The sequence below is a fragment of the Spea bombifrons genome, chromosome 2 (genome assembly GCF_027358695.1).
Source record: "Spea bombifrons isolate aSpeBom1 chromosome 2, aSpeBom1.2.pri, whole genome shotgun sequence".
Lineage (NCBI taxonomy): Eukaryota > Metazoa > Chordata > Amphibia > Anura > Pelobatidae > Spea > Spea bombifrons.
The window spans coordinates 98,158,630-98,184,775 of NC_071088.1; the positions used below are offsets into that span (position 1 = coordinate 98,158,630).

Consider the following 26,146-nt stretch of genomic DNA (forward strand, 5'->3'; position numbering starts at 1 on the left):
GACATATAGCATTGCAACACTGATCAATGTTTTCTTGGTGCTCTACAATCTTGTAGTACAAGCTAAGCTCTGAAAAGAGAAGCAGACATTTAGTTTTGCGTAGATTAATATTCACACTTTATTTATGTACCATGTTTACACCCTGCATTCCCTCAAGGTTTTAAACTTGCGAGCAGGGCACTCCACCTAATGTATCGGTTTGTCTTAGTCTGTTAATTATAGTCTTGTCAGACCCCTTGAATATATGTACCGTCTGAAGCGCTGCGTAAATTGTTGGTGCTATATAAATAAAATATAATAATAATCACTAAACAATTCTCTTAAACACTGGTATGCTCCATATTGGAATGTCATTTTGAAATAATTCTAAATGGACCAGCATTCTTACGACTCGCATATCAGTCTGATAAACTAGGACACGTTACATGTGAACTCATGTTACTGTTAATCTTGTAATTTCCCCCTCGCTGAAAAAGCGATACAAAACATACTGGCACCCTATAAATAAAAAGTGTGTAGGAAGAACTAGACACAAAAACAAGATGACAATCAGGACATTCTTATCGTTAAGCAGGGAATAAAAATGTGTAGGTTGGGCTCAGAGAGACAATAATACTGAGAGATTTTTGTCTCGTTTTTGGGGAAATCTCACTAGAAAACCAGTGCTGGCATCTATGCTTATATAACATTTTAAATTGTCTTCAAGCTAGCTGAATATTTTGTTTCCTGAAATATTTCTAAAATGTGGTATCTCTATCACCTTGTACTGTCCTTGCAGGGATGCTATTCTGCCTTGGCAGTGAATACCTTGAGCCTTGATTGTAACTAAATATTGCTATCAGCACAAAATATCTTATTAAAACGAGGATCCCGTTTAAGGGTAGACTGCAGGTATATAAAGCACCTCAGCATTCTATGACGTTTGTTAGTTGTAGATGGTGGAATTTGTGGCCCAGCAGAAACATTTGAGTGCAATCATTCACAGTGTTCTGGAATAGTCATTTTGCCCCTTTAACCACATTTTGTTGTGCTTGAATCAGCCAACTAGTGGCAGGAAAGCCCTCCCAGTAAAATCAATGGGAGCACTTTATGTACATGTGTGGGGATCACATAATACCAGGGACCTTATTATACAGACTGAACTCGGGAGCTGACCGGTGGTGAGTAAAGGCGGTGGGTAAAGCACACGCGCACAGTGGCAAGCAATAGATGTGTTCCACTCAACACGTATTCTGGAAGCCAAGGACCAAGGGCCAGAGGAATAGGGCAAATGCATAGTTAATCATATTGCTCTGTACCACTCATGTTGAAGGCAATAGGTTGTGTTATTTTTTGTATTTTTTTAATGTTCCATTAACATTTTTCTAATTGTTTTGTGCAGTATAACTATACGTAGTTTGTGGAGACACATTGTTTTGGATTGTTAAAGTGTTGGAATCAAGTCTCTGTTCACTACAGTAGGTTGCGGTAGTACTGTAAGCAGGGTGTAGGTCTAACTCTTACAAATGCATTTCAACATACGTGTAAACAGGAATACAATTTGTTCTGAGAGATTAGGAACTCCAACCATTATCTCTGCTACAGAAGAGAGAAGTGCAACAGACAAAATATAAAACCTAAAAACTATACAATAAGGTAAATCGACAAAAGCTTTATTAACACAAACCAATTACTTTAAGTAACAAATCTTATATGGCTATAAAAACAGGTTTCATACACATGAATGTTATTATTATTTACACAAGCCTACAAAAAGATTTTCTTACTGGCTGATCCCGTCACATCAAGCTCCCTCTGCCATTACTAATCATACCCCAACAACGGAATCTGTGTCTGCAAATAGCTCTTCTGCATGAGACTGACCCCGTAGACTAAGTAGATATACTGATTCCATTATTTACATTGAGTTTTACAGACTATGAAGCTCTAACGTAATTTTATTATTAACATTAAGTAGCGGCAAACCCCTATCAACTGGATCAAGCTTTTCTCATGGTTCTCTGCTTGCTCTACATGTTTATTGCCACTACCCAATTGATAATTGTGTTTTTCCAATTCCTTCTAGGAGATGGACTCCTCTTTTTTCACTATTCTGCCAAACAACTACAGCAACCAGACATGTGACTTGTATGTCCACCGCAGTAAAGCAAGGATACTAATGCCACTGTTCTACAGCTGTGTTTTCTTGATTGGGTTAATTGGAAATGTCATTGCTTTGCTAGTGATTTATCAAAACAGAAGAAAACTGAACTCTACCACTCTTTACTCAACGCATCTTGTTATTTCAGATATATTCTTTGTTTTCTCTCTGCCAACAAGAATCGCGTACTATGCTCTGGGATTTCACTGGCTATTCGGGGAGGTTTTTTGTCGAATCACGTCCCTTATTTTTTATATCAATACCTATGCCAGTGTAAACTTCATGACATGCTTGAGCGTTGACAGGTTCTTCGCTGTCGTGCATCCTTATCGATATAACAAAATCAGAAGAGCTAACTGTGCAAAGCTCATTTGTATTTTAGTCTGGCTGATTGTCTTTTTTCAAACCCTTCCATTACTTTTACAACCGATGTCGAAAAAAGAGCCGGATGAAAAGATCACATGTATGGAATATCCAAACTTTGAGACAATACCAAATCTGCCATTACTGCTTCTCGGAGCATGTTTTATCGGTTATTTAATACCTCTAGTAACGATATTGGTTTGCTATTCCCAAATAAGCAAAAACCTCTATCAATCGGCAAAGAAAAATCCATTAATGGAAAAATCTGGTACAAACAAAAAAGCTATCAACACCATCATTTTAGTCATTGTCGTGTTTTTCTTTTGCTTCACTCCTTATCACATTGCCATTATACAGCATATGTTTAAGAAGCTCACTTATACACCAGACTGCAAGGAGCAGCAGTACTTTCAATTATCCCTCCACATTACTGTGTGTCTAATGAACATGAACTGCGGTTTGGATCCCTTCATCTACTTCTTTGCATGTAAGGGGTACAAGAGAAAAGTGCTAAGGATCCTGAGACAACAAGTTAGCATATCCTCCTCAAGTGCCACTCGGCCAGCTGCTGAGGAAAGTTCCCGTGACATTGTGCCATGCCAATCAATAGTTCAACCCAACACCGTGCATTTAACTGACCACACTAATACTCTGTAACAAAACTCATACGCCGTACGTGAAAGACATTTATGGAAAACAAGAAAGCAAATTGTGCATTTAGATACTGTGAATTTAAAACACCGTTGCTTTCATGGATTTTACGGCTTGCAGTAAGCATGATGATTTCCCAAACATACAGGGGTTTTTAGGCTTAATACAATAAATATTTGTTCTTGGACCAACAGCAGAAGCTGCACCCTCCACACACAAAAAAGAACACATTTTGGAGCAAAGGATTATCCTGAAACATGAAGGGTTTCTGAATGAATGAAAGAATGCTAAAAGGTTGGGATCCCATGTTCTCGTGTCCACCAGGCCAACTTTGGAACAAATTTAATGACTTTAAGTGGATAATACTGTGATCATTACCAGGACTAAACATCTGGATGATGGAGGCATATCTCTTCCTCACTTGAAAACTAAGGTTTTGTAAATATATAAATACTAATGATTTTAAATACTGAATACATGCGGGAAAGGTATGGAGAGAATTGTTTTATACACAAATATCTATTCCTTAAGGAAACTAATGTATAACTAAGAATAGTATTTTAATGTTCAGTAGCAATAATGCACATTCTCATTGGAGGTCCCCAACTTGATACCTTATTATTCATTTTGTATTATATTTTTTAATTAAAAAAATCTATGTGAGTCTTTAATCTTTATGATTTGCCTGCAGTTTTAGATGAAAAAAATGCTAATGTTCTTATGTTGGTTACTCCACTGATCCCTTTTGTAATTGGACATATCATCATAGACATATTATGAAGTCCAGAGCTTCCAAAGAAGCAAAAAGGTGAAACCTGGTTGATTTTTGAGCTCACACAAAAAGGGCCTTTTCACTGTATACCAATTTTGGAAGCTTCTGCTAAATGTTCATATTCCAGGTTTTGTAGTAATACCGTGAAGCTTTGTAAATACTACCTATTTAGAATACCATTATAACTCAGTACAACTGAAATAAAGAATAAAAACGTTTTTCATGACTGATCACATTAACCTAAATTCAAATAATGAAGACACGTAATCATGAAAGTCTGTAGTGTATTCCATTGCAGTTCAGATACAAAACAGTATCATTTTAGCTTGTTTAACATCATTAACAGTTCTATACTGTTCATGGTGTAATTTAGGGGATTTTGAGATTATTTGGAAATTCCAAGTCCAAAAATTTTTTCTTCTTGTGTCTATACATAGTCTAGAAACTCGCATTCTTTGAGGCCAGGGACAGCATAATTCTACTGAGTAGTAAACGCTAGTGTTGGTCTGTCTGTGAGGACACCTATACGCATGCTTACATGTACTACCACCATGTATGTAATGTACTTACAGTTTTATTGTGCCTTTCTAGAACATTTGATAATTTGTGGGACTGTTATTTTGCCCTTTTTAACACACATGTATATATAGTACTGTGGAAAAGTTTTAGGCAGGTGTAAAAAAAAAAAAAGAAATGCTGTAACGGAAGGATGCTTTCAAAAATAGATATATTAATAGTTTATTTTTTATTATTTAGCAAAATGCAAAGTGAGTGAACAGGAAAAAAAACTATATTAAATCAATATTTAGTGTGACCACCCTTTCTGTTAAAAACAGAATCAATTCTTCATGGTATACTTGCTCACCTTTTTTAGGTGACTTGGTACTTTGTTTCACAGAATTCTTGTGTGGACTCTTTGCTGCTCTTTTACGTTGATCATAGTTCTTTATGACTTGGCTGTATGTTTGTGGTTGTTGTCATGCTGCAGAATTTGGGGCCAATCAGATGTCTCCCTGATGGTACTGCATGATGGATAAGTATCTGTTGTTCCTTGCATCATTGAGGAGACCATTAATTCTGACCAAATCTCCAATTCTATTTGCAGAAATGCAGCCCCAAACTTGCAAAGAACCTCCACCATGCTTCACTGTTTACCTATATGTTCTTGTACCGCTCTCCCACCCTTCCGTGAACCAACTACCTTCTGCTACAGCAAATGATTTCAAATTTTGACTCATCAGTCTGGAGCACCTGCTGCAATTTTTCTGTACCCCCTGTTCCTCCTGTTTCTGTGAATAGTTGGGTCACTTGGCCTTGTTTCCATATCAGAGGTATCGCTTTTTGGCCGCAAGTATTCGATGACTTCTCTGGACTGTAGGTGGGTGCACCAGGGTCCCATTGTTTACTGCCAATGCTGAGCTGATGGCCCTGCTGGACCTCCTCTGAATGCGAAGGGAAGTAAGCATCAGTTGCAATAGGTTTCCTTGGCCGACCACTGCGTCTATGGTGCTTAACGCTTAAGCTTCTTCAAAAGAGCTTGCAGAGAACATCTGGAACCCCTGTCTGCCTGGGAGAGACCTTGCTGTTGCACCTACTTTGGGTCATCTTGCTGTTCTCAATCTTGCCATTGTTTACGACTTTTGACATTAAACTGTCTTCAACAACCTCACCTTGCTAAAGTGTTTGCCTGTTCCTTACCAGTTTACCCTTCCTACAGCGCTGTTTCGGTTAATGATTGTGTTTCAACCTACACCTGTTTGGTGTAATTGTTTAATCACACACCAAACTATATGCCTACAAAGTCCCTAACTTTATGTAAGTGTACCTAGAAAAACTGATTCTGTTTTGAAGGCAAAGGGTGACCACACCAAATACTGAGTTGATTAGAGTGACTGACTTTGCATGTTGTGGAATGTTAAAAATAAACTATGATCACGTCTATCTTTGAAAGCAGTCTTACTTCACAGCATTTTTTCCACACCTGCCTAAAACATTTGCACAGTACTATAAATATTTACTTTTTTGTTTCTTTTAAAATATTGGTCTTTTTTGAAGTGAAAGTTTCATTGCCGTTTACTTGTCTAGCATCCCTATCAAACCTGATGACTTTTTTTTCCTGTAATATATTTCATTTAGCTCATGTATAAAGACAAATTAAAAGGGCAGTAACAAGCACATTTATTACATGCATCAGAGAGACATCTAAAAGAACAAGAAAAAGAGGAAACAAAACTATCGAGTCATAAAAGTTAATCCAATGCTTGTAAGCATACTGTTCACATCACAGCAGACCAACAAAAAAAAAACCCCAGCTTGACACGTTTTACATTTACGTGCTTAATCATAAAGGCTTTCTCTCATATCTACAGTGTTTAGGCTTTAACTCTTCCCATACTCATCCATGCAACTAAAAGCATACCATTAATCAGAAAGGGGTTGAGGCAAGCGGTCGCACACAACCGGTCGAGCGTTTCACAACATGTCTGGTACAAAGATGCACCATTGATACAAACTAGATTCCCTGTACTATATACTAGACATAATGCTGATACAGCACTCTATGGGCACGCATTAAACGTTGCTCTAAAAAAGCACCTTATTTCTGCCAAATATTCCCAAAATGACAAATATTCAAACTAAATTAGGCAATTCAAGGAACCTAAATCTGCTTAAACCATATGAGGCGTTTTAAGCCTTATCTTTATGTAACCACAGCGTTCCTAAAACTCTTTTTTATTTCATTTTCTTTACACTGATTAAACTGATGTCTTACAATGTGTGTCACAAACTTTGTTTCATTTATTCTTTCCCTGTAGCACTCACTTTAAATAATAAGAATTAACAAATGTTAAAAAAAATGACTTATTTTAGTCAAAACGCTAGTGTAGGCAATAAGGCACTATCACAGGCAAAGGTGTAATACAAAATATCCCTCCATACGCCTAGATCCTCCTACCCACCTAATTAGGGGGAGGAGGAAAAAGATAAATCGCGCTTTAAGAAGCGACATGAATATTCATGAGATAGCAGTTTGCGCATGCGCAGACGGCTCTGATGACGCCGAGAAACGTGCCCCATCTAGATCCCTCTATCTTTGCAGGGACGTCAAGAAGCAGGGAGGACCTGACGGAGGCACCCGCTGACGGAGCAAGCAGGGGGCTGAACGCGCGGACTGCGTCTCAGCTCCCCTGCCCGAGGGAGCACCGGAAGAGGTAACACATACCCCAAACAACGTGTTGTTATATAATCTAAGTACCTATCCTTATTAACTAGAGTAAGAATTCAAGCACACTATTCAAAACATATTGAACATTTGCATTTACCCAGAACACAAAATGGCACATACAAATAAGCCTAGAAGACATAACGACTGCAAAATATAAAAAGAAAATAGTTTCATTGGGGGCGTAGTGTCAGAGTATTTCATAGTGTAGTAATGGCGGAAACAAACCCCCTTAACAGAGGTATGTTAATAGAAGGTCTGTTGACCCCCGAGAGATTATTTTAACCAGATCACGAGATTATAATGACTGCAAAATATATATATTATATATAGCTATGTGCACACCATTAGTTTTGTCATAGCCTGATTTAAAGTGTTAAAAATGTTTGTTTAAAATTAATACTACCTAGAAAAGAAGATGATATTATCTAGTAGTTAGGTACACAGTGTGTATGAGGCAGAATCACAACAAAATACTCCACAAGATGGCACTCTTTCTCCGCTATTCAACATAATGACCCTCTCAAAAAAGCATCCTATCCTTAATGCTACGGACAGCATAGAGACTACAGTTTTATTAACAAAGTGATGACAAAGTGCCATCTCATGGGGTACTGGTTACACCTGCCCTTCACTTAAATCTGTGACCCAGGAGATCCTGCATTACCATTATCTTAATATTTTCCATATGGGTTACTAGTGATACAATATTTGTGATTTCTAACATAATATGAGGAAAAGAGATACATTTATAAAAATAAAAGTACCCTGGAGGTTATACGAAAGACTGTGTGGCTGGACATTATCCACTGTCGCTGTGCGACTGGACATTTATTTACTGAGAAGCACTTACGGCCTTGAAGCAAATAAGGAGTTAAAAAATTTGATGCAAATCACATGGATTATTCCCTCATATAACTATAACCACTGTTATCTTGCTGTTAAGAGAACTAAGAGAACACAGTAGGAACTGTGACATTGAAACATTTTTAGACCATAACCTCTTGTTCTACCACTGCTTCTTTTAATTAAGCTTGCCTCCTGTACTTTGGTTAATCTCTAAGTATTTGAATGTTTCTATTGCATCCCCCCTTCTCTTCTTTTCTCCAACCTTTTGTGTTGATTTTTGTCCTGCAAACAACTTACCATTTTTGTAGCTCTCCTCTGAACTCCCTCCAGAACGGTACCAGAACGGTACAAAATACTCTAGATGAGGCCTGATCGGAGATCGGTAAAGTAGTAGAACCACCTCCCTCTTCCTGCTACTAATGTCTCTCCCTGTGCAACCCAGCATCCTGCTTGCTTTTTGAGATGCTTTATGGTATCTTCTGCTTACCTTTAAGTAAAAAAAGAACTAGAAAAAAAACAACAAAAAGTAGCAGGCTATGTAAAACAATATATATCGTTCCAAATTCAAGGGGCAGGTTTACCTGATCAGCAGACTTGGGATCTGGCGTACAAGCCACAAGTGATACAAAACAAAGATGCAGAGAAAACGATCCATCACTGCAGGGAACAAGACCGCCAAACTGAAAACAGTCTATGCAACACCACCAAAATCCATATCAAAAGGACTTTATTAGGTAGCGCCAAACATGGGGGCACAATCAGCAGGGAGTAGAAAAATTGTCTAACGCGTTTTGAGCCTTGTGGCTCTTAATCAATACCTTTAAGTCACCAGAATGAATGATCCCTCTCTTCCGTTGTTACTGACAGTACAGTGCCACCAGTGCTACATTCTAGTCCCCATTAGCGACAAGTCCTTCTTCTGAATATACACCATTAACTACAACCTTATGCCACCTCCTCATTCAACCACTGCCTTATCCATTCAACTATTCTGGCATCCAAACCCAAAGGCGCAATTTATTTAGAAGTTTTGTATGACAGTGTCGAATGCCTTACTAAAATCTTGATAGACTATATCACCAGCTCCTTGCTGGCCTATTATCTTAGTTGCCCAGTCAAAAAAATAAACCTGTGTGGTTTCCGATCATGCAAACCATTCATTTCTAGATATTTAATAATCCTATCCTTTAGCGTGGCTTCCATTAATTTGCCAACTACTGCCATGAGGCTTACTGGTTTATAGTTGGCCGAGTCTTCCCTACTACCTTTTTGTGCAGTGGTACTACAGATACCAACTTTCAGTCTTCTGGAACTACTCCCATCATTAGCGACTGGTTAAAGACAAGTCAAAGCTCTTAACTTTGGGTGTATCCCAGCTGGTCCCATTGATTTGTCTGTTTTTACAGAACTTCTTCCTCTGTAAACATAGCTGTGTCACCCTATTTCTCATGGCTAACAAGGCTCCCTCATCTTTAGAACGTGTGTTGGACCACCTGCATCTGATGAAGCTGAACGGATAGGCAAAACGCGTAGTGCTTTCCTTCCCCTTTTGAACCTCCGGAGATCATGTATGCCTGAGACGTCACACACAAGAATCCGGAAGTGTCCAGTGTACCGTAGAAAGAAGCACGGACACCGATTGATCGCCCGAGTATTACATCTTCTTCTTTCGGGACTTTGATGCCTGCTGTCTATGGCTGTTTTGTAAGCATATTCACATTGTACTTGTATGTCGATATCAAATCGCTCTATGAAGATTTATATATTATACACCCGTGATTACGTTTTACTCTCTGTTTGAGATACATATATAGCACTTTCTTAGTGCTCTTTCAAAGTGTGAGTTTAATATCGAACCATCCATTCTATCATTTCCTGTGCATTTATAGGTTGCGCTATGTGTTATTTGTTTCTCTTTTTTTCATATATATGAGCTAGAGCTATTCCATCAGGAAAGAAGAAGTCTGTTATCTGTTATAAGTATAAATGTTTTACATTTTTGAACCACAGAGTGGACCAATACACATTCTAAATTTATTTCTATATTGGTTCACAGCTCGCCTACTCTAATTTTTGTTTTCTATTCTTCAATTCTGGGTTTTTCTCAAGGGAGACCACCTTGAGTATTTGGTTTGGAGCTCCCCCCCTTCCTTTCTTCCTCCTTTTACGAGGGCTGTATTTCATTTATATATACCTTAACCTATTCCTGGTTTATGTTTTTTTTTTCTCTAACTTATATATCTAAAAAGGTTTTGTCATCTTTTTATGTTAACCAGGCAATTTTCTAATAATGCACTTTGCCTCCCTAAGTTTAATGCAATGTTCTCCTGCCTTTAGCAGAACATCTCTTAAATAGATCCATCTCTTCCATTTTTGGAAAATCCACATTTCTAAAATCAAAAACATTGTTTTTAGTGTGGTGCAATGTATCCTCTCTCCTTAAATTAAACCACGCTGAATGATGATCACTGAGGCCCAAACACACTCCTACAGTGACATTCAAAATCAAGTCTCCATTTGTAAATACTAAATCCAACACATCCTCTTTCCTTCTTGGCTCCTCTACCAACTGCTTTAGACATAGTCCCTGTAATGAATTTAGAATGATGCTACTCCTGGCTGACCCACCTGTTAGGTTTTTCCAATCTACATTAGGGAGATTAAAGTCTCCCATAATCATAACCCCACCTTTCATTAACATCTTAGTCATTTATTCGAGTAGTAGTAGTAGCCAAATTCCTCTGCTTGTCCAGGGGGTCTATACAACACAACAATGCAAACAACCGCTTTGTTACAAAGGTCTAAATTGCCTTATTACTTTGCATAAGAGTTGCCTTTAAGCTATTTTTTACATAAAGGTCAACCCCCACCCTTTCTGCCATCTCTATCCTTTCTATGTAACATGTATCCTGGTATGCAAACATCCTAGTGACTTTGCTCTCCATTACATGTACACACACACATTTTTGGTGATTAACCCCTTAAGGACAATTGACAGGCCTGGCACATCATGGGGTTAAACGACCGTAGAAAGCAATAAACGATTACCTTCTTCTCTCAGCTAGCGTTCCTGCAATGCCTTATTATAGAGGCATCCAGCACCGAGGAGCTGTCATACTCACTATATTGAAAGGCTGAAGCTTAGCCAGCATAGCTGAAGTGCGTCTATATAGAGGCATTCAACAACAGAAAAAAATTCAGGGGCCTGGTTTGATCGCTCCTAGGAGCGTTCCAACCGACCAACTGTTAGAGACATGCTGCCTCTTACAAGATGGCAGTGCCCATTTAAAATCAGAGTTTCAAAAGGATCTCTCAGACCCTCCTGACAACTTTGAGCTTTGAAGTACAGGTACTGCAGCCAGGTCATTGGAGCTTATCTCACTAAACACTACGTGATCAGTGGGGAAAAAAATGAAAAAAAAAAAATAGACAAATTGAAAATGTAAAAATAGTAACAAAAATAAATAAAAATGTGGCACCATAAGGGGAAACATCCCGTTCAAAGAAAATATGTCCAAAAAATGTAAAAAATATATATATTTTGAAGTCCTAAAATTGGCGCTGTATCTTCCCAAAATCCTGGTATTAAAATAGTTAAAATACCAGCATTTAAAATACCCTGGGGTGTCTATATATGGTTGTATTGTGTAAATTGAATTTACCAGGGAAAAAGATGTCCCAAATAGGGCATGGGCACAGTATCACCAAATGTGAATTGAAAAAATGTGCACCTCCCAAATGTGCCCCCCCCCAAACAACCACGCATACTATGCATGTGTGGTATCACTGTACTCAGGAGACGTTGCTGAACACATATCAAGGTGTTGTTTGAGAGTGACATATAGCAGGAGCTGCACATTCATGCCTAAAGTGGAATGTTTTTAATATTTTATTTATAGTAAATTAAATATGATCAAAATAATGATATCTAAAGAAAGCCCTTCCTGTCTTGAAAAAAACCACAATATATCATTTGTGTAGGTTTGCTAAATGAGAGCGAGAAGAAAATTACGAGCACTGCAAAAATGTTAAAACAGCCATTGTCATTAAAGGGTAAATCCAGGCCTCATATCATGTTTTTGTTTTATGGAGGTTTTTTGGGGGGGTTTCGAGGCCCCAGTGCATAGCTGTGCCCATGACACAGCCCTGACTGCTTCTGGCTTGCTGTGCCATCATTTTTTGGGAATAGGCAAATACAGCCATCTAGAACTCAAATGTATCAAAAGACAGACAGGTGGATAATTGCATCACATCAACGTTCCTCAATTGCGCTAATGTATTTCCTCAGGCAGTAGATTTCCTAGATCTACTCTGACCAGAACAAGTGAATAAATCTAAATACAAAAACATGTGGTGGATGGGTGAAACCTGATTGCATAATCAGCATTCAAACCTTCCTTAAAGAAATATGGGTTAAGAGAAAAACCCACATACAGTTTATGGATGCTTGTATGCTATATCATGCAAACCTAGTCACTCAGACCACAGAACCGTACAACTGGAAACAATTGTATGTTCTTGTCGCAATCATAAAATTCTTTAAATTGGCCTTATCTGGTCCAAATAGTCATCATTTGGAACAAAGTGAAAAGCATTTGGTAGTGATCTCAAACAGTAACAGATTTCCTTTTATCCCTCTGTAATCCACAATACAGCTAAACTATCTCACAATGAGAATTAATTCTCATTTTCCAACATTTATAAATCTGTGTTTGGGGGGAAAAAACCAACACAATATAGAGAGAAGATGGGATCTGTTATAGTTCCAAACTCTTAAAGTAACCAAGCAAAAAATATAACAGTACTATAAACTACAATGTATGACATACAACAGTGCTGGATAATCTGTTAGGCACCCTAGGCGTGTGTCTAGGGCCAAGGATCCCAGCCCATAGACCAAAATAGCCAATGTAGCAGAAACCACCTGGTATTATACCTGCAGCTTTCCCTGTGTTGAAGAAGGCAGGTAGGTAAGTTTGCTTAGTGTCTTTGTCTGTATATGCATGCATGCACCGATGGCCCTGGAGGCTCTCAATCTGACAGACATACATTACTAAAGAGTTTTTTTTTTTTTAATGACAAGAAATGATATTTCCATAAAAATAGCTCAATCATAATAGTGGGCTTAAGTTTGGCACAGGGTGATCAAAACATGGACACATGGGGTTGGGATTAAAGCAAGATAGATACATACTAGATATTGTATAGGTCCCCTTTTCGCCATCCAAAACAGCCCTGACCCATCTAGGAATGGACTCCACTAGACCTCTGAAGGTGTGCCCACTGTAGGTGCTGAAGCACTATAAAAATAAAAATACGAATTCAAGGGGATCTCACTGGATCTCAGTCCATATCAAAGGTAAAGTACAGGGTGCTACTATGTTACCTTCAACATGACGTAAATTGTAACACAATTTGTTTTCACTTATTCCACTTGTGAACAAATTATAATTGGGTCCTGCACCAGATCCTTAAAGAAAATGCATAAGTACTTATGACAGTACTCTCTGAAAACATAAGCAAAGCAGAAATGTAACAATTTATGAAGGGGCGACCGTAACCTGCATAAATCACTGAGTTCCAAAAAAAAAAAAAAAATCAAAATTACCGGTACTTATGCATAATGCCAGGTCAACTTACTAGGTTGGACTAGGATTATGCAGGATAGCAAGGAGCTGAAATTTCGAGCCTTCCCGCAAACTCCCTTTTCACTAAATAAACCCCCATTGTGTGTTTGGGAAGGGAAGTTCAGCAACTCTTAAATTTCCCCTGCTGGTTCCTATATTTTGAAATATTTGTCTGACCCAGATAATTTCCATTTATATGTAGAATAACACTTTGGACCAGAATACTCCGCTATCCTCTGTCTGGTGGTGGGTGTCATGTGAGGTATAATCCTACAATGCCAGGGAATCTACCTGTTGGCTACTCCTGCAGCATGTACCACACTGACGGTTTTGTAAAGATAAGAAGGACGCAAGCTTTGGTCCAAAGATTTGTGTGAGATCTCACAGCTTGTGTTGGCTTCTTACAAACACAGAGACACAGATCATCAGCGCAGTGAAATTCATCTAGGAGGGATCATCTTTCTGTTCTGCATCTCAGAATAAAACAAGACTTCACAAATGAGTAATACTAGTTTTCCACTTCCTGAATGCACAAGCAAACTACAACAAGCTCAGTAAATCAAGACAGAAGGAGGAAGTTTAAATTCTAAGCAGCCTCAAGGGTAATACAGATGTGAACATTCTGAAAGAAAAATGCATTAAAAGGTAAGTGTAACCTACTGATTTGCAGCAAGTGTATAGATGTGTAGTAATGTTCAATAGGAGTTTATGGCTATAACATACAATACTTGTATAAAAAGTGATACTGTCATACAATTTGAAAAGGGATCAATGATATCTGCAGGTATGGTCTGTTGGTTATATGATCACTTTTTAAACTGTGGCAGTAAAGCATTTAACACGCAAACCCAACTGTATAGAGCATCACAGAGTAGAACTGTGTTATGAGAACAAAGGCATTTCACCAGATATTTTTCACTAACATTTCATCACTTTTGTTAAACGTCCAATAAACAAAAATCTGGTGGGCATGCCTCAAGGAAGATAAACGAAAATACATTTCTAGAACATCCATAAAATGTATAATGTTAACCTGAATAGCCAACACCAATGTATCTGATCATATCAGTGTTAGCAGTTTACATTTTAAGTGTGTGCTCACGTACAAATGCTGAAACAGAAGCTAGATGAAACATGCAACATGTTACTTTAATGCAATACATTAAAATAAAGTCACAAAAAGAACAATATTTACACGTTTCAATACAAATTACTACAATTATTTTCAGCAATTATTTTAACACTCTATCTACTGTTTAGTAAAAATTCAGCATATAATCTCTAGTTGCTGAATGTATATTAGACGAAGTATGTACACAAACCTTTATAAACCTACATGTTAATTTGAAAAAGCCATTTGCAAGTTTCTCCGATTTCAGCTTTTCTATGAAGTGGTGTGTTAATTTACAGCGATACTATTTAAACACTGCCAAGAGCCTAATTATACCCCAATAAACGCTGCATGGAATGTAAGAAGTTTCCATTCTACTAAATATTCTCTTTAATAAACACATTTTATGTACTTATATGGAAATTTGGTGTACACTGCTCTACTACAATAGCAACAAACCCAGTGAACGTGATGTAAAAGGTCCCATCTACAATCCTGCATAGACCGTATCTGAATGATTGCAAGTACATTGACAAAAACAATGAGGCAACGAAAGGCAAAATCATTCCATAAGACTACTTAAATAGGATAGAAAATTTTGCTTGATTGCATTATATTTCAAGCCACTCATTTACATCCATAGAAATAAACGGCTTGTGAAAGCACCCAAACATTGTTGATAATGACCCAACCAAATTACCTTTTTGGCCACTGAATTCTAGGAGATGTGAATTACGTTTAAACCGCCATACAATTAACAGGAATACAGGTAAAGAATTGCAACATAGTATTTATTTTTTTATTATTATTATTTTTAAAGATCTGCAAGTTATACTCTCAGCACTAATCATATATATATATAATAGCTATATCTATATATATACACACACACACACGCACTCTGGACACTAACAATGTTACTTTTTATTATCACAAAGATAATGGCTATCCATTCTAAGAAAGAAAAAAAAAAAAAAAGAGAGACATGCATAGGGCTTCATTACAAAGAGGAAATGTGAGTGAATATGAAACCAAAATCTAAAATGTCTCATCTGTAGGTAATGCCACTTAACCCACAGGTTGCTGTTTGGTAAAACACGCACTCTTACTTCTGAAATTCAACTGTCACATCACCAAATCAGAAGCTAACTCAGTTGAAGTTACGGTTGCCATTTCTTTGGTATGGTATGTTAAACAGGTATACTGAAGGATGTCCATCCATATGGTAGACTAGGGCTGAACAACTCAAGTCCTTTGTGGCATAAAGAGGCCACAATCTTTGGGTATCCTAGGTTGGGCAGGCCATCTTAGTGAAAAATGCCTTAAAAAAAGTACTATTTCAGACAGGAACGCACAGAATTTCTGGCCTGTTTGTAGGTGCTAAACCAGAACATCCCAGGTGACTGATCTTTATTAAAATAGTTATAGAGGCCAATGCATACATTTCAGGGGATGCAGCAGGTGTGAAATTTTCAATCCATACTAATATTTGGGGTTTGTAGGTATTATTAATATACTGCCCCTCTTAGGCATCTGTGCAAATCTCTCACCATAAGGCTTCCACATTATCACCAGCATATATTATTTCTTTAATACTAGTCCTTAAATCAGGTCTGGCATAAAGACATACCCCTTCGCCTTTGCTATTTACTCTATCACACCCAAAAAGTGCATGGCCATTTACTTCCCAGTCATGAGAATCAGCCAACCAATTTGGTCACACTGTTCTTCACCTGCCAGTAACTCTAGTTCCCCCATTACTTTGACATTTGCTAGAAGACATGTTAGGTTACCACTAGTCTTTCTACCACTAATAGACTAACATTGTGTTAAACAACATTTGGCATCGCTACCTCCTACATCCGCAATGCAGCACCGATAATGCCTTAAAAAGCCAAAGCACATTTTACAAAGGTTAGTGGGAATTCATACTTCGTACACCTTTTCAATTACTTTTACAGTATAACTATTTGGATAGTGTAATGTATAGGTGCATAGCCGACTTCACGTTGGCCAATTCATTTTTAAAAAAGTATTTACAAAGGGGACTGCATTAACTGGAAAGCATTCAGGGGCTTTTCTCTGCCCCCACCCTTTACAAACAAAACATGCATGTTCAGGTTTTTTCCCCCAGATTGGTGTCTTTGACGGGGATTTTGGGTGAAGTAAATAGCAAAACGATGATTACGTTTCTGCTGTTAGCAGTTATAATACTGTACTTTTTAGTTGAATTAATATTCTTTTTGTTTCTAAAGGTTGTATCGACTACAGAACATTTGCCATAGGTGACATCATGGAAGGTGTAGCTTATAACCAAACTGAACCTCATTTGCCTTTTAACTGGAAACTGCAAGAATACAGCCTACCTGCGCTTATTTATTACAGCATTGTACTACCCATTGGACTACTGGTCAATATCACCGCTTTATGGGTTTTTAGCTGCACTACTAAAAAACGTACAACGATCACAGTGTATATGATGAATGTGGCACTGCTCGATTTGATGTTCTTACTCTTTGTCCCTTTCTTCATCATTTATTATGTAAAAAAGTACTGGCTTTTTGGAGATATATTTTGCCGGATTCTGGGAGTACTCACTATTTTTTACCCCAGTGTTACCCTGTGGCTCCTTGCTTTTATCAGTGCTGACCGATACATGGCAATCGTGCAACCTAAACAAATTAAAGAGTTGAAGAACATTTCCAAAGCAATGGCTGCATGCTTTGGAATTTGGATAATGACATTAGTGACTACAACTCCTTTGCTCTTTATATCTGACGATCAAGACAAAGAGCTTAATTTTACCACTTGTTACAAAATGTTGGACATCGTCCACTTTAAAAAAAACAACGTCTTGAACTTTGCTCGTCTAATTTTCTTTTTCTTGATCCCACTGCTGATCATGATAGGCTGTTACACCATTATCATTTACAGTCTTTTAAGTGGAAGGACATCTCGACTCAAGCCCAAAGCAAAGAATAAATCAATACGGATAATTGTTACGTTGATGGTGCAGGTGCTGGTGTGCTTTGTGCCATTCCACGTTTGTCTTCTGTTACTCATTACCCATGATGAACAAGAACACTACTTATTATGGGGAAATGTGTCTACTTTTCTAATGTATCTGAGCACCTGCCTGGATGTTATTCTATATTACATTGTGTCCAAGCAATTCCAGGCTAGGGTTCTAAGTGTTATACTCTATCGCAACTATTTGCGAAGCGTAAGGAGGAAAAGTGTCCGAAGTGGCAGTATTCACTCCTTAAGCAATATTAACAGTGAAATGATATAATGTTTTTTTTTTTTTTTACAGTGAATTTTGGATTCACAACTCAAAGCAAATGCAACTTTATGAAAGTGAAAGGATTCCTGTAGATTTGTCCACATAGAAATAATTAATTTCAATCATAAAAAAAACCAGATAGCAACATGTACTGTTTGTGATGCATGCCCTTGAAAAGCTTTCTGAACCACAAACCCCTGTATGGCGATTCTGTACTATTGGCAATGATGGACTTAACTTACATAAGGTGCTAGGAACCATTCTGGAAAATGAAGACTTATAGAGGCTAAGAAATATGTAGCAAAACCAATGCTGACTCGTTCCCTTCTAAGGCGCCAAGGCTGTTGGGCGCTGGTGATCTACACTTGCTGCCATCTTCAGTACAGAACATACAACAGTGATTGTGAATGAAATCAGAATGCTACTTTAGTGTCTATACCAGTAATAAACATGCATAGTCCTATGAACAATTGATCGGTGCAATATCTGCATAACTTCTTATATTTTCTTGAGCGTTTCACAAGCCACAAATTGTACACAACACAAAAACCCAAAAATCTTTGTAGGTAGCCAAGAAACCTATATATTTATACTGGAGAAGAACTGCAGCGTGTAGTGCCCCAGGTCAGATATAACCAAGCGAAAGACAAAAGTCACATCACATTGAAAAGCACTTTTTTAACTGGTTGGCTGCTTTGTACACTTTCCATTAGTGATTTCTTCACATCAATGATACATGATCCTAGAAGGCACAACAAGGCCTGCAAATGTAACTTCTTACACAAGTTAAAAAAATTATAATTTGCATTTATTCTTACAGGTATATTATAAAACATAAGATGTCCACAAGCAAGTAAAGTTATAACTATTCACTTATATGGAGTACACCCGCGGATCAGATTGCATTTTGGTTGAACCAAGGTGATCATTTAATTCATGTCAATTCCTGTCTTGAATTAAACCGGATACTACCAAAAGCAGATATGCAGTTTGGTTCTTAAAATGTTGTCCCCCATAGTTTGCTGACCTGTGTTAAAAAACCAAAAGTCCCCAAAAAATCATATAGATGTTTGTCTAACAAACTAGCTAGAAAGCCGCTGTTAAACAATCACACTCATTTTCTGGTGCAATCCAGATATAGTTGGCATGTTTAGTACATCTGCCTTTTTGACATGTTGGACATTTGTTTGTCTTACAATAAAATATCAGTGGACATTTCCTTATTTTGTGTCATGCCATTGTGAAAATAAGTATTAAATGTACATATAACAAAGTCCTGAAAAATTAAAATGTGCTCCATGGAAATCATCAGAGTGACTGTACAGACACATATGTATATTTTGATGTGCATACACTGTATATACATTTGCCTTAAGAAGAAGCCTTAAATTGAGATAATCCACAATCCTACAAGCATTATGTTCACAACACAAAGTGAAAATAGCAAGGCAATGACATATGTTTTAATTGCACACAAAAAACACCCACGTGTAAAAGGTACAATTTTCCTATTATGTTGCTAGAGCACAATTCAGGAATACTACGAATCCTTTCACCAAAGGAATCATAGCTACTTTAATTGCATAAAATTAAGACTACTGTCACAGAACACACAGTGCGTCGCTTGCCTGGAGAACACATGGCACCAGGATGCATTCATGGAGGCCCCACCTCGCAACTTACAGGATTTAAAGGATCTTCTGTTAAAGTCTAAATTCAGGGCAACCTGGTGGAGCTAGGCTGATTTCCCCATCCTCTTAAATGCAAACTTGGCCCTAACATACAACTTGTAAATTTCACCACCAAGTCTGGACACCTTTGAGAATTCAAATTGTTTAAAACTGTATGTTCTTGTATTATATTAGGGCAAACCTTGCCTTCAAGTAAGTAATAAGAGGCAAATTTTATAAAACTTGCCTCAAGCATTCTGTGTTGTCATTAAAGGGCATAACTGTAAACAGTATTAAATATCTGTACCTGCTGATCATTTCAGCAACAATTGGAGTGGAAAATATACAGAAACATTTCTATTTTCACTAGGTGCAAACACCTCACGTGGGAACTGGTGCGTTCCTTCTGAGTATGCCTACAAGCAATGAACCAGTTCATGAGGCAAAGTTACATGCAACATTTATATTAAATATTCTTCCTGATTTTTTATATATAAATACCAACAACCATAGTTTACCGGGTCCCTATAAAACAACAGTTTAGATGATGTGACTTACAATCCTGAAGGCAGGGTGCTGAGGGTTATATGACAGACCAACTCCACAGCTTCAACAAGTAGGAAATCAAATAGAGTTGACAGGATCCAGGCTCCCAATAAAAATGACTGTACAGGAGGAAACACGGCATGTCAGTATACAATACGTTTAGATAATGTTACATGAGTTTATCTTTTAAGGATGTCTAAGGGGTAAGCAAATCATTACAGTACAATGTAGCAATATTAATATTTGCTTACGTAGAATTGCTCTCATAAACAAATTCCCTACATCTAACACAAAAGCTTTGCCATTCTAAATAGAGAAATGAAACAGAGGACCTTCTAAATGTACATAATTACACTTACCGACCACCTAGGTTCATGAAATACCATTTACAATGTGCTATTTTAAAACGGATGCTACATGGGAAGCACGGCTTTCATAAAACATTTCTATTTCAGGGATGTATTACAAAACAAAATTCTTAAATATAACGTGCAATAGGAAAAAGAGAAAAAAAAAAACTATTTTCAATCTAGTAGTGTCCCAATAAAACTATGTTATAAAATGGTGTCATCAATTTGTGTTCACTTACTGTAAATTTTCGACTACCAAATCTTCTTTCCAGGGTTCTAAAATTATATATAAGTAAACTGCTACAAAAGGTATCTTTCAGATCCAGGCAAATAATTCTCCCAGATATTAGCCTCCATATCTAAAATATAAAACAGAGACTTTATCATAGACTTTGCAATTTCCACAGGAACATAACTTAAATACATGAGTGCCAATCTCTAGGACTTGAGGGCCATAAGCTGACCAGTATTTATGAAATTCTTTCCTCTAGTTTTTGATTAAATTGCCCGTGCTTAAACTGGGTTATCCTAAAAAAAAAAACAACAAATAAAAAAAAAACTGTCCAGTTGTGGATAGACACCGTTACTTAAAAAAAATGGTTCTGTATTTACTAAATGACAGCATTATTTAACCTCCAAAATCTGACACCAATAGTGTGTGTGTGGGGAGGGGCAGATACAAGTAGGCTAAATCATGGAAAAAAGCTTTTGTTCATAATGATAATACAAATAACAAATTAATGATTTACAATCTCTAATTCACTACATGCTTTTAAGCATGAAGATATACAGTATTTGTTATTATAATGACATTGACAGAATGAAAATGTGTTACGGTAATTAGCTTCCGTGAAGCCTTGCTCTGTAGTGTAGGGAGCACTTCAGCCACATGCATTGCTTGTCAGATGTAGAATCCATCCAAGCCAGAGAACTGTTATGGAAACCCCTGAAGTGCTGGTTTGTGGTGGGATATAACCTACGAACTAAACATTCCTTGAACCACTATTGTCATTCTTGTGGAAAATTAAGTTAAATATTTCAGGGAAATCATTATTTAATTTGTCAATCAAGGTGGAATAAGTTCCTCTTCTGCTCGATAGTAATGTCTTACATGAAAATACAAAAGATTTTGTCTGCATTCTAGTTAGAACGTCTTACACATCATAGTCAAGTGCACTAGTAGACATTTCCATCCCTGTGTGTTGATGGAGCGTGGCTGAGGTAATGCTTTCAGTGTTACATATTATATGACAAATGATGTACAATGTTACATTACAAAGCTGAAATTTGTGGCCTTATTATAAGTAATAGTTTCACACAAAGGGCTTCTGACATCATCGGAGGATGTCACCACGCTGTTTAGCCCATGGTCCAGCTGTGAGAGGAAGATAGAAGAAACAGCTGCCTGTGCACATGGATGGAACCAGAAAGCTAGGGCGCTCATGGAAAACTTCAGGTAAGTTTCCCAACACACTGCTTCAACAAACTAGCTAAGCACACACACAGGTATCCTACTTACACAGATATAACACACAAGAAAAGTCTATATTTTCTGTGAGTTATTTGATCTTTAAGTTTGAGTAATAATCTAAAAACAATTATGATTATGCTTCACAATTACAATGTCTACCACCATACTTCATCATATAAATGAATGAATGTGAAGTCCAAAAAAAAAAAAAAAACTTACATGAAAATCCTCTTTTATTGCTTGCCAGTTATATATGAATAATGCTTGTTGCTGTTGAAAAAGGAATGCCAACAAAATCGAAAGGGCACTTGGGATGAACAAGAGACCTTTGGATAATGGAGCTTTATCTGAAAAAAGAAAACAGATATCTTAATATGTAAAAAAAAGTTAAGCAAGATAATCTAGAAGATCTGCAATTAACACACATACACAATTATATACACACACAATTTTCGTTATAATATATATATATATATATATATATATATATATATATATATATATATATATATATATATATATATATATATATATATATATATATATATATACACACACACACACACACACACACACTCGTACCTACATAAATATGATAAAATGGATCATTCCAGATAATGCCATAAAAGTTTGTTGGTTTTCTGGGGTTGTGGCAGCCAATCAGAAAGCTCACCTAATACACATGCGTATGGCTTATACTACTTCCACTGATTTCAACAGCATCACTACTACCTAACTAATGCCTACTTAAGCACTAGTATCCCTTTAACAAAATGTGCAGAAGTGCAGTAAATGTATTGGCGTCCATTCAAAATCGATTGCACTATAGATTGCTCTATTCTTTGGAATCAAAGTAAATTAAATCTGTTGGTTTTAATCCAACCTCATCCCATTAGGAACAAATTAGTTGTCCATGAGTGGTGTTCTGGCTTCTGCACCTCTGTCCTGAGCTCTGTTGAAAGGCTGTCTAGTGCAGTGTACATTTGCTTCAAGGAGGTCCATGTATAAAGTGGATATAGCGGCAAGAAGGTAATCGTTATTAACCTAACCTAGAATAATTTTCAGTGGTGGGAGCACCACAAGGTTTCTGGGAACAGCAAGCCTCTGGGTTCTCTGGTAGTTGCAGATTTGCGTCTGATAAAGCCTCTGCGACCCCTTTTTCAGTGGAGAGGTTTTTCATCACTTTTATACCCCACCACAACTCATGTTGTGTAAACTCTTCAGTGAGGTGTTGCAAATGAAAAGTGTACGGTGAATTTGTATTATCAGACAGTTAAAGGCACACCTCAATGTCAAATTAATGGGCACCATTTCTATGCATGTGTGCAGGGGTCTTGTTAACACCCCCCTTGCTGAGCCAGCTGGTGATTTATCTACCTTAGCAGCCGTCCAAGGGGGGGACACAAAGTGACTGATCCACTTTAAATTCTCACTGCAATTATCCATCTGCAATGATGACCAGGCTATCTGGAATAAGGGGGCCCTTGAAAATATAAATGACTAAATAGAATACCGCTTAATGACTGGGAAATAACACCACCCAGGGGAGATCAAGCACACAACAATTCTGCCAATACAGGTATAGAATATATTAATTCTGGGTTTACCATTAAGGTTTTCCCTTTGAAATAGACATGCAAAGTAATGTAAATTTTATGTATCCCATTTAGCCTGACAGTGACCAAATAAACTTATATAGAATTTACTTCATGGTAAATTCCATGGTGGAAATGTGTTCTCCTAGATTTCTTTAGATGCTTTCTCCCTGGGAAACTAAACAATAATATATAAATCATAGCATCATGTTATTTTGTCACAGGTAAGTGAAGCAGACATTGTTTGCTGCACTGATGCCCATCTTTTATGGTAACAAGAAGTGGTTCCCTAATTCATCCAACAAGAACTGCTAAAAAGTCCTAGGTTGCACCACCTTTTTTTGTCCAACAAGTTCTTAGCTCAAGAAAGATACCGCTATAAATGTGATAAACAAAAAATATCAAATATACTAACCACAGCTTTTTAAACAGATTGTCTTTATGAATAAAGAGCCGCCATCAAATAGATTTTAATTTTATATCAAAAATTGCAATAGAGAACAGTATTTATAATAGTGTAACAAATAATATATTAAGTGATTAAAGTGTCATGTAAATGCAGCTTTTCCTTTTCATACCATATTTCAGCCTCTCTGAACCGATTTACTAAAATTCTAACTTGTACTTCTTGTTTTGTAATCATTGTAATTTATTTTGAAGATATTAGTCTACATTATGTGGCCAAAGCTGTCAGAACTGGCATATTAATTATTACTCTTGAAAGTAGCTTTCCTCACCCAACCCTTTACATAGAAAGAATAGGTGAAATGAACTATATGACCTAGAATAATCATGCTATTCATTTGAACAGGCAGTCAGGAGAACCCATGACATGCGTAAGTTGAGTGATATAAATGAGTGCGTCTGTATATGATATATGCACGGCTTGATAAATTTGGTTTGCATCTAGGAGTCATCCCAAAAATTTAAGACATTTTACACTTTTCCCTCCCACCAATCACGGTTTTATTTTCTGTAGTTGAGTATCTCCCTTCTCCTTTCTAAGGTGACGTTCCTCCATCATATGTTCACTGAATATTATACATATATATCATAATTTAGAAAAATGCTGAATATAGCTTTGTCTATAACAAGCAGCTTTGATTTTCTTTGGACCAGAGAAATACAAAATTAAGAACACAACAAATGATAAGATCCTAACAAGTTAATTTATTATGAACTACAAGGGTCCAAACCACCTAACATTTAGAAGTGGTTGAGTTGTTTTATTGAGGACGTTGAAATCAAGCAAGAGCTCGTCCCATGTGATGAGGAGGCCGAAGCTTGGGCCTCTGGATTCCAATTGGAGATGACATCCCAAATACAGGAGGACCGGTGGCTTCCACAGACACTGCAGGGAAACTAAAGGTTTTCTGCAGGAATTCACCAGGGCGACGGAGCTTCGGCCGCTGATATCCAGTGGGAGCTGGTCTCTCAAATATCGCAGGAGCGATGGTTCTCTCCATGACGGCTTTGGTTTCTGCTTGCTCCTCATACAGAAGCCTTAGTTGTTCCTCCAGCCCCGAGTATGAGTTTGTCATGTCTCTAAAATTCTTCTCTAAAGCTTGTAACTCAGCTTTTTTCTCGTTCACCTCCTCATATAGTGAGCATGCCGCTTTGAACCATCCGGTCAGCTCCCTCTCTTTTGAGAGAAGGCGGGCATACACTCTGTCCGCTTCATTCCTCAGCTCTTCTGGATCCTCTTCAACTAGTTCAAAAAATAATTTTTGAACTATATCTTGGCTGCTGCCTACCACGGTTCGGCACTGAGGACAAGTTTTTCTTGCAGCCGCGTAAAACCATTGCTGCACGCACTCCTGATGGAAAAGGTGTCCGCAGCAAAGGGCTGTCACATTGCAGGTGTTATTAAAAGTGACGCGACAAATACTGCACAGTGCCCGAATGGACATGGCTGCAATTCACTCCTCTCGATACGGTCACCTCTACACTACAAGGAAGATGTTTACACGCATCTCTCTGATCCCTACTCTGAGTGTTCTAATGCTTGTGATGTCAAATAGCAACTGCTGTGTTTACCGTGACGGTGATGTAAACACTGCTCCTAAGACTCAATAGCATATTTTCTGCTTTTATTGTTATTTATGTATTTATTGTTCTCTGTCTATAAAATAAATTAAAAAAACCACTGGAATTGTCAGGCTTGTTGTAATATTCAGAATATGTAATCACTAATAGATGGAGCCATGATGATAACAGCACCACTTCTATGTGATATCAGTACAGGAGTTAGACATTATCCAGTTAACATGGGAACATTAATGCATATGATAAATGGAGTAGTCCCTTTAAATATATTTGGTGTCCCGCTTGCTCATGCCTCTCTAGGACATTAAACCGTCCCTTTAATATACTCATCCAATTTGTTGTCAACTACGACTGCAACAACTAATAGATAAAGTCGATAATAATTGATAATGAAATTCGTTGCCAACCAATTTCATTATCGATTAGTTGAGTTATTATCCAACCTCAAA

General features: G+C 37.4%; 3 protein-coding genes across 3 annotated transcripts in view; 2 read left to right on the forward strand and 1 right to left on the reverse strand.

Annotated features, from left to right (window-relative positions):
* The window catches only part of UBAC2 (UBA domain containing 2), a 54,109-nt gene that overhangs the window by 25,004 nt on the left and 2,959 nt on the right, over positions 1–26,146 (reverse strand). The window contains exons 3-5 of the mRNA XM_053455333.1: positions 22,276–22,403; positions 20,825–20,944; positions 20,248–20,354 (exon numbers count right to left, since the gene is read on the reverse strand). Of these exons, the coding sequence (XP_053311308.1) occupies positions 20,248–20,354; positions 20,825–20,944; positions 22,276–22,403 (355 nt within the window). The remainder of the gene's footprint in view (positions 1–20,247; positions 20,355–20,824; positions 20,945–22,275; positions 22,404–26,146) is intronic.
* Positions 2,069–3,356, forward strand: GPR183 (G protein-coupled receptor 183). Its single transcript, XM_053455330.1, has one exon. It carries the CDS (start codon positions 2,069–2,071, stop codon positions 3,158–3,160), a length of 1,092 nt encoding a protein of 363 aa, XP_053311305.1. The 3' UTR covers positions 3,161–3,356.
* Positions 17,000–18,147, forward strand: GPR18 (G protein-coupled receptor 18). The gene has a single exon (XM_053455332.1). The coding sequence runs from the start codon at positions 17,030–17,032 to the stop codon at positions 18,026–18,028; it is 999 nt and encodes a 332-aa protein (XP_053311307.1). The 5' UTR covers positions 17,000–17,029; the 3' UTR covers positions 18,029–18,147.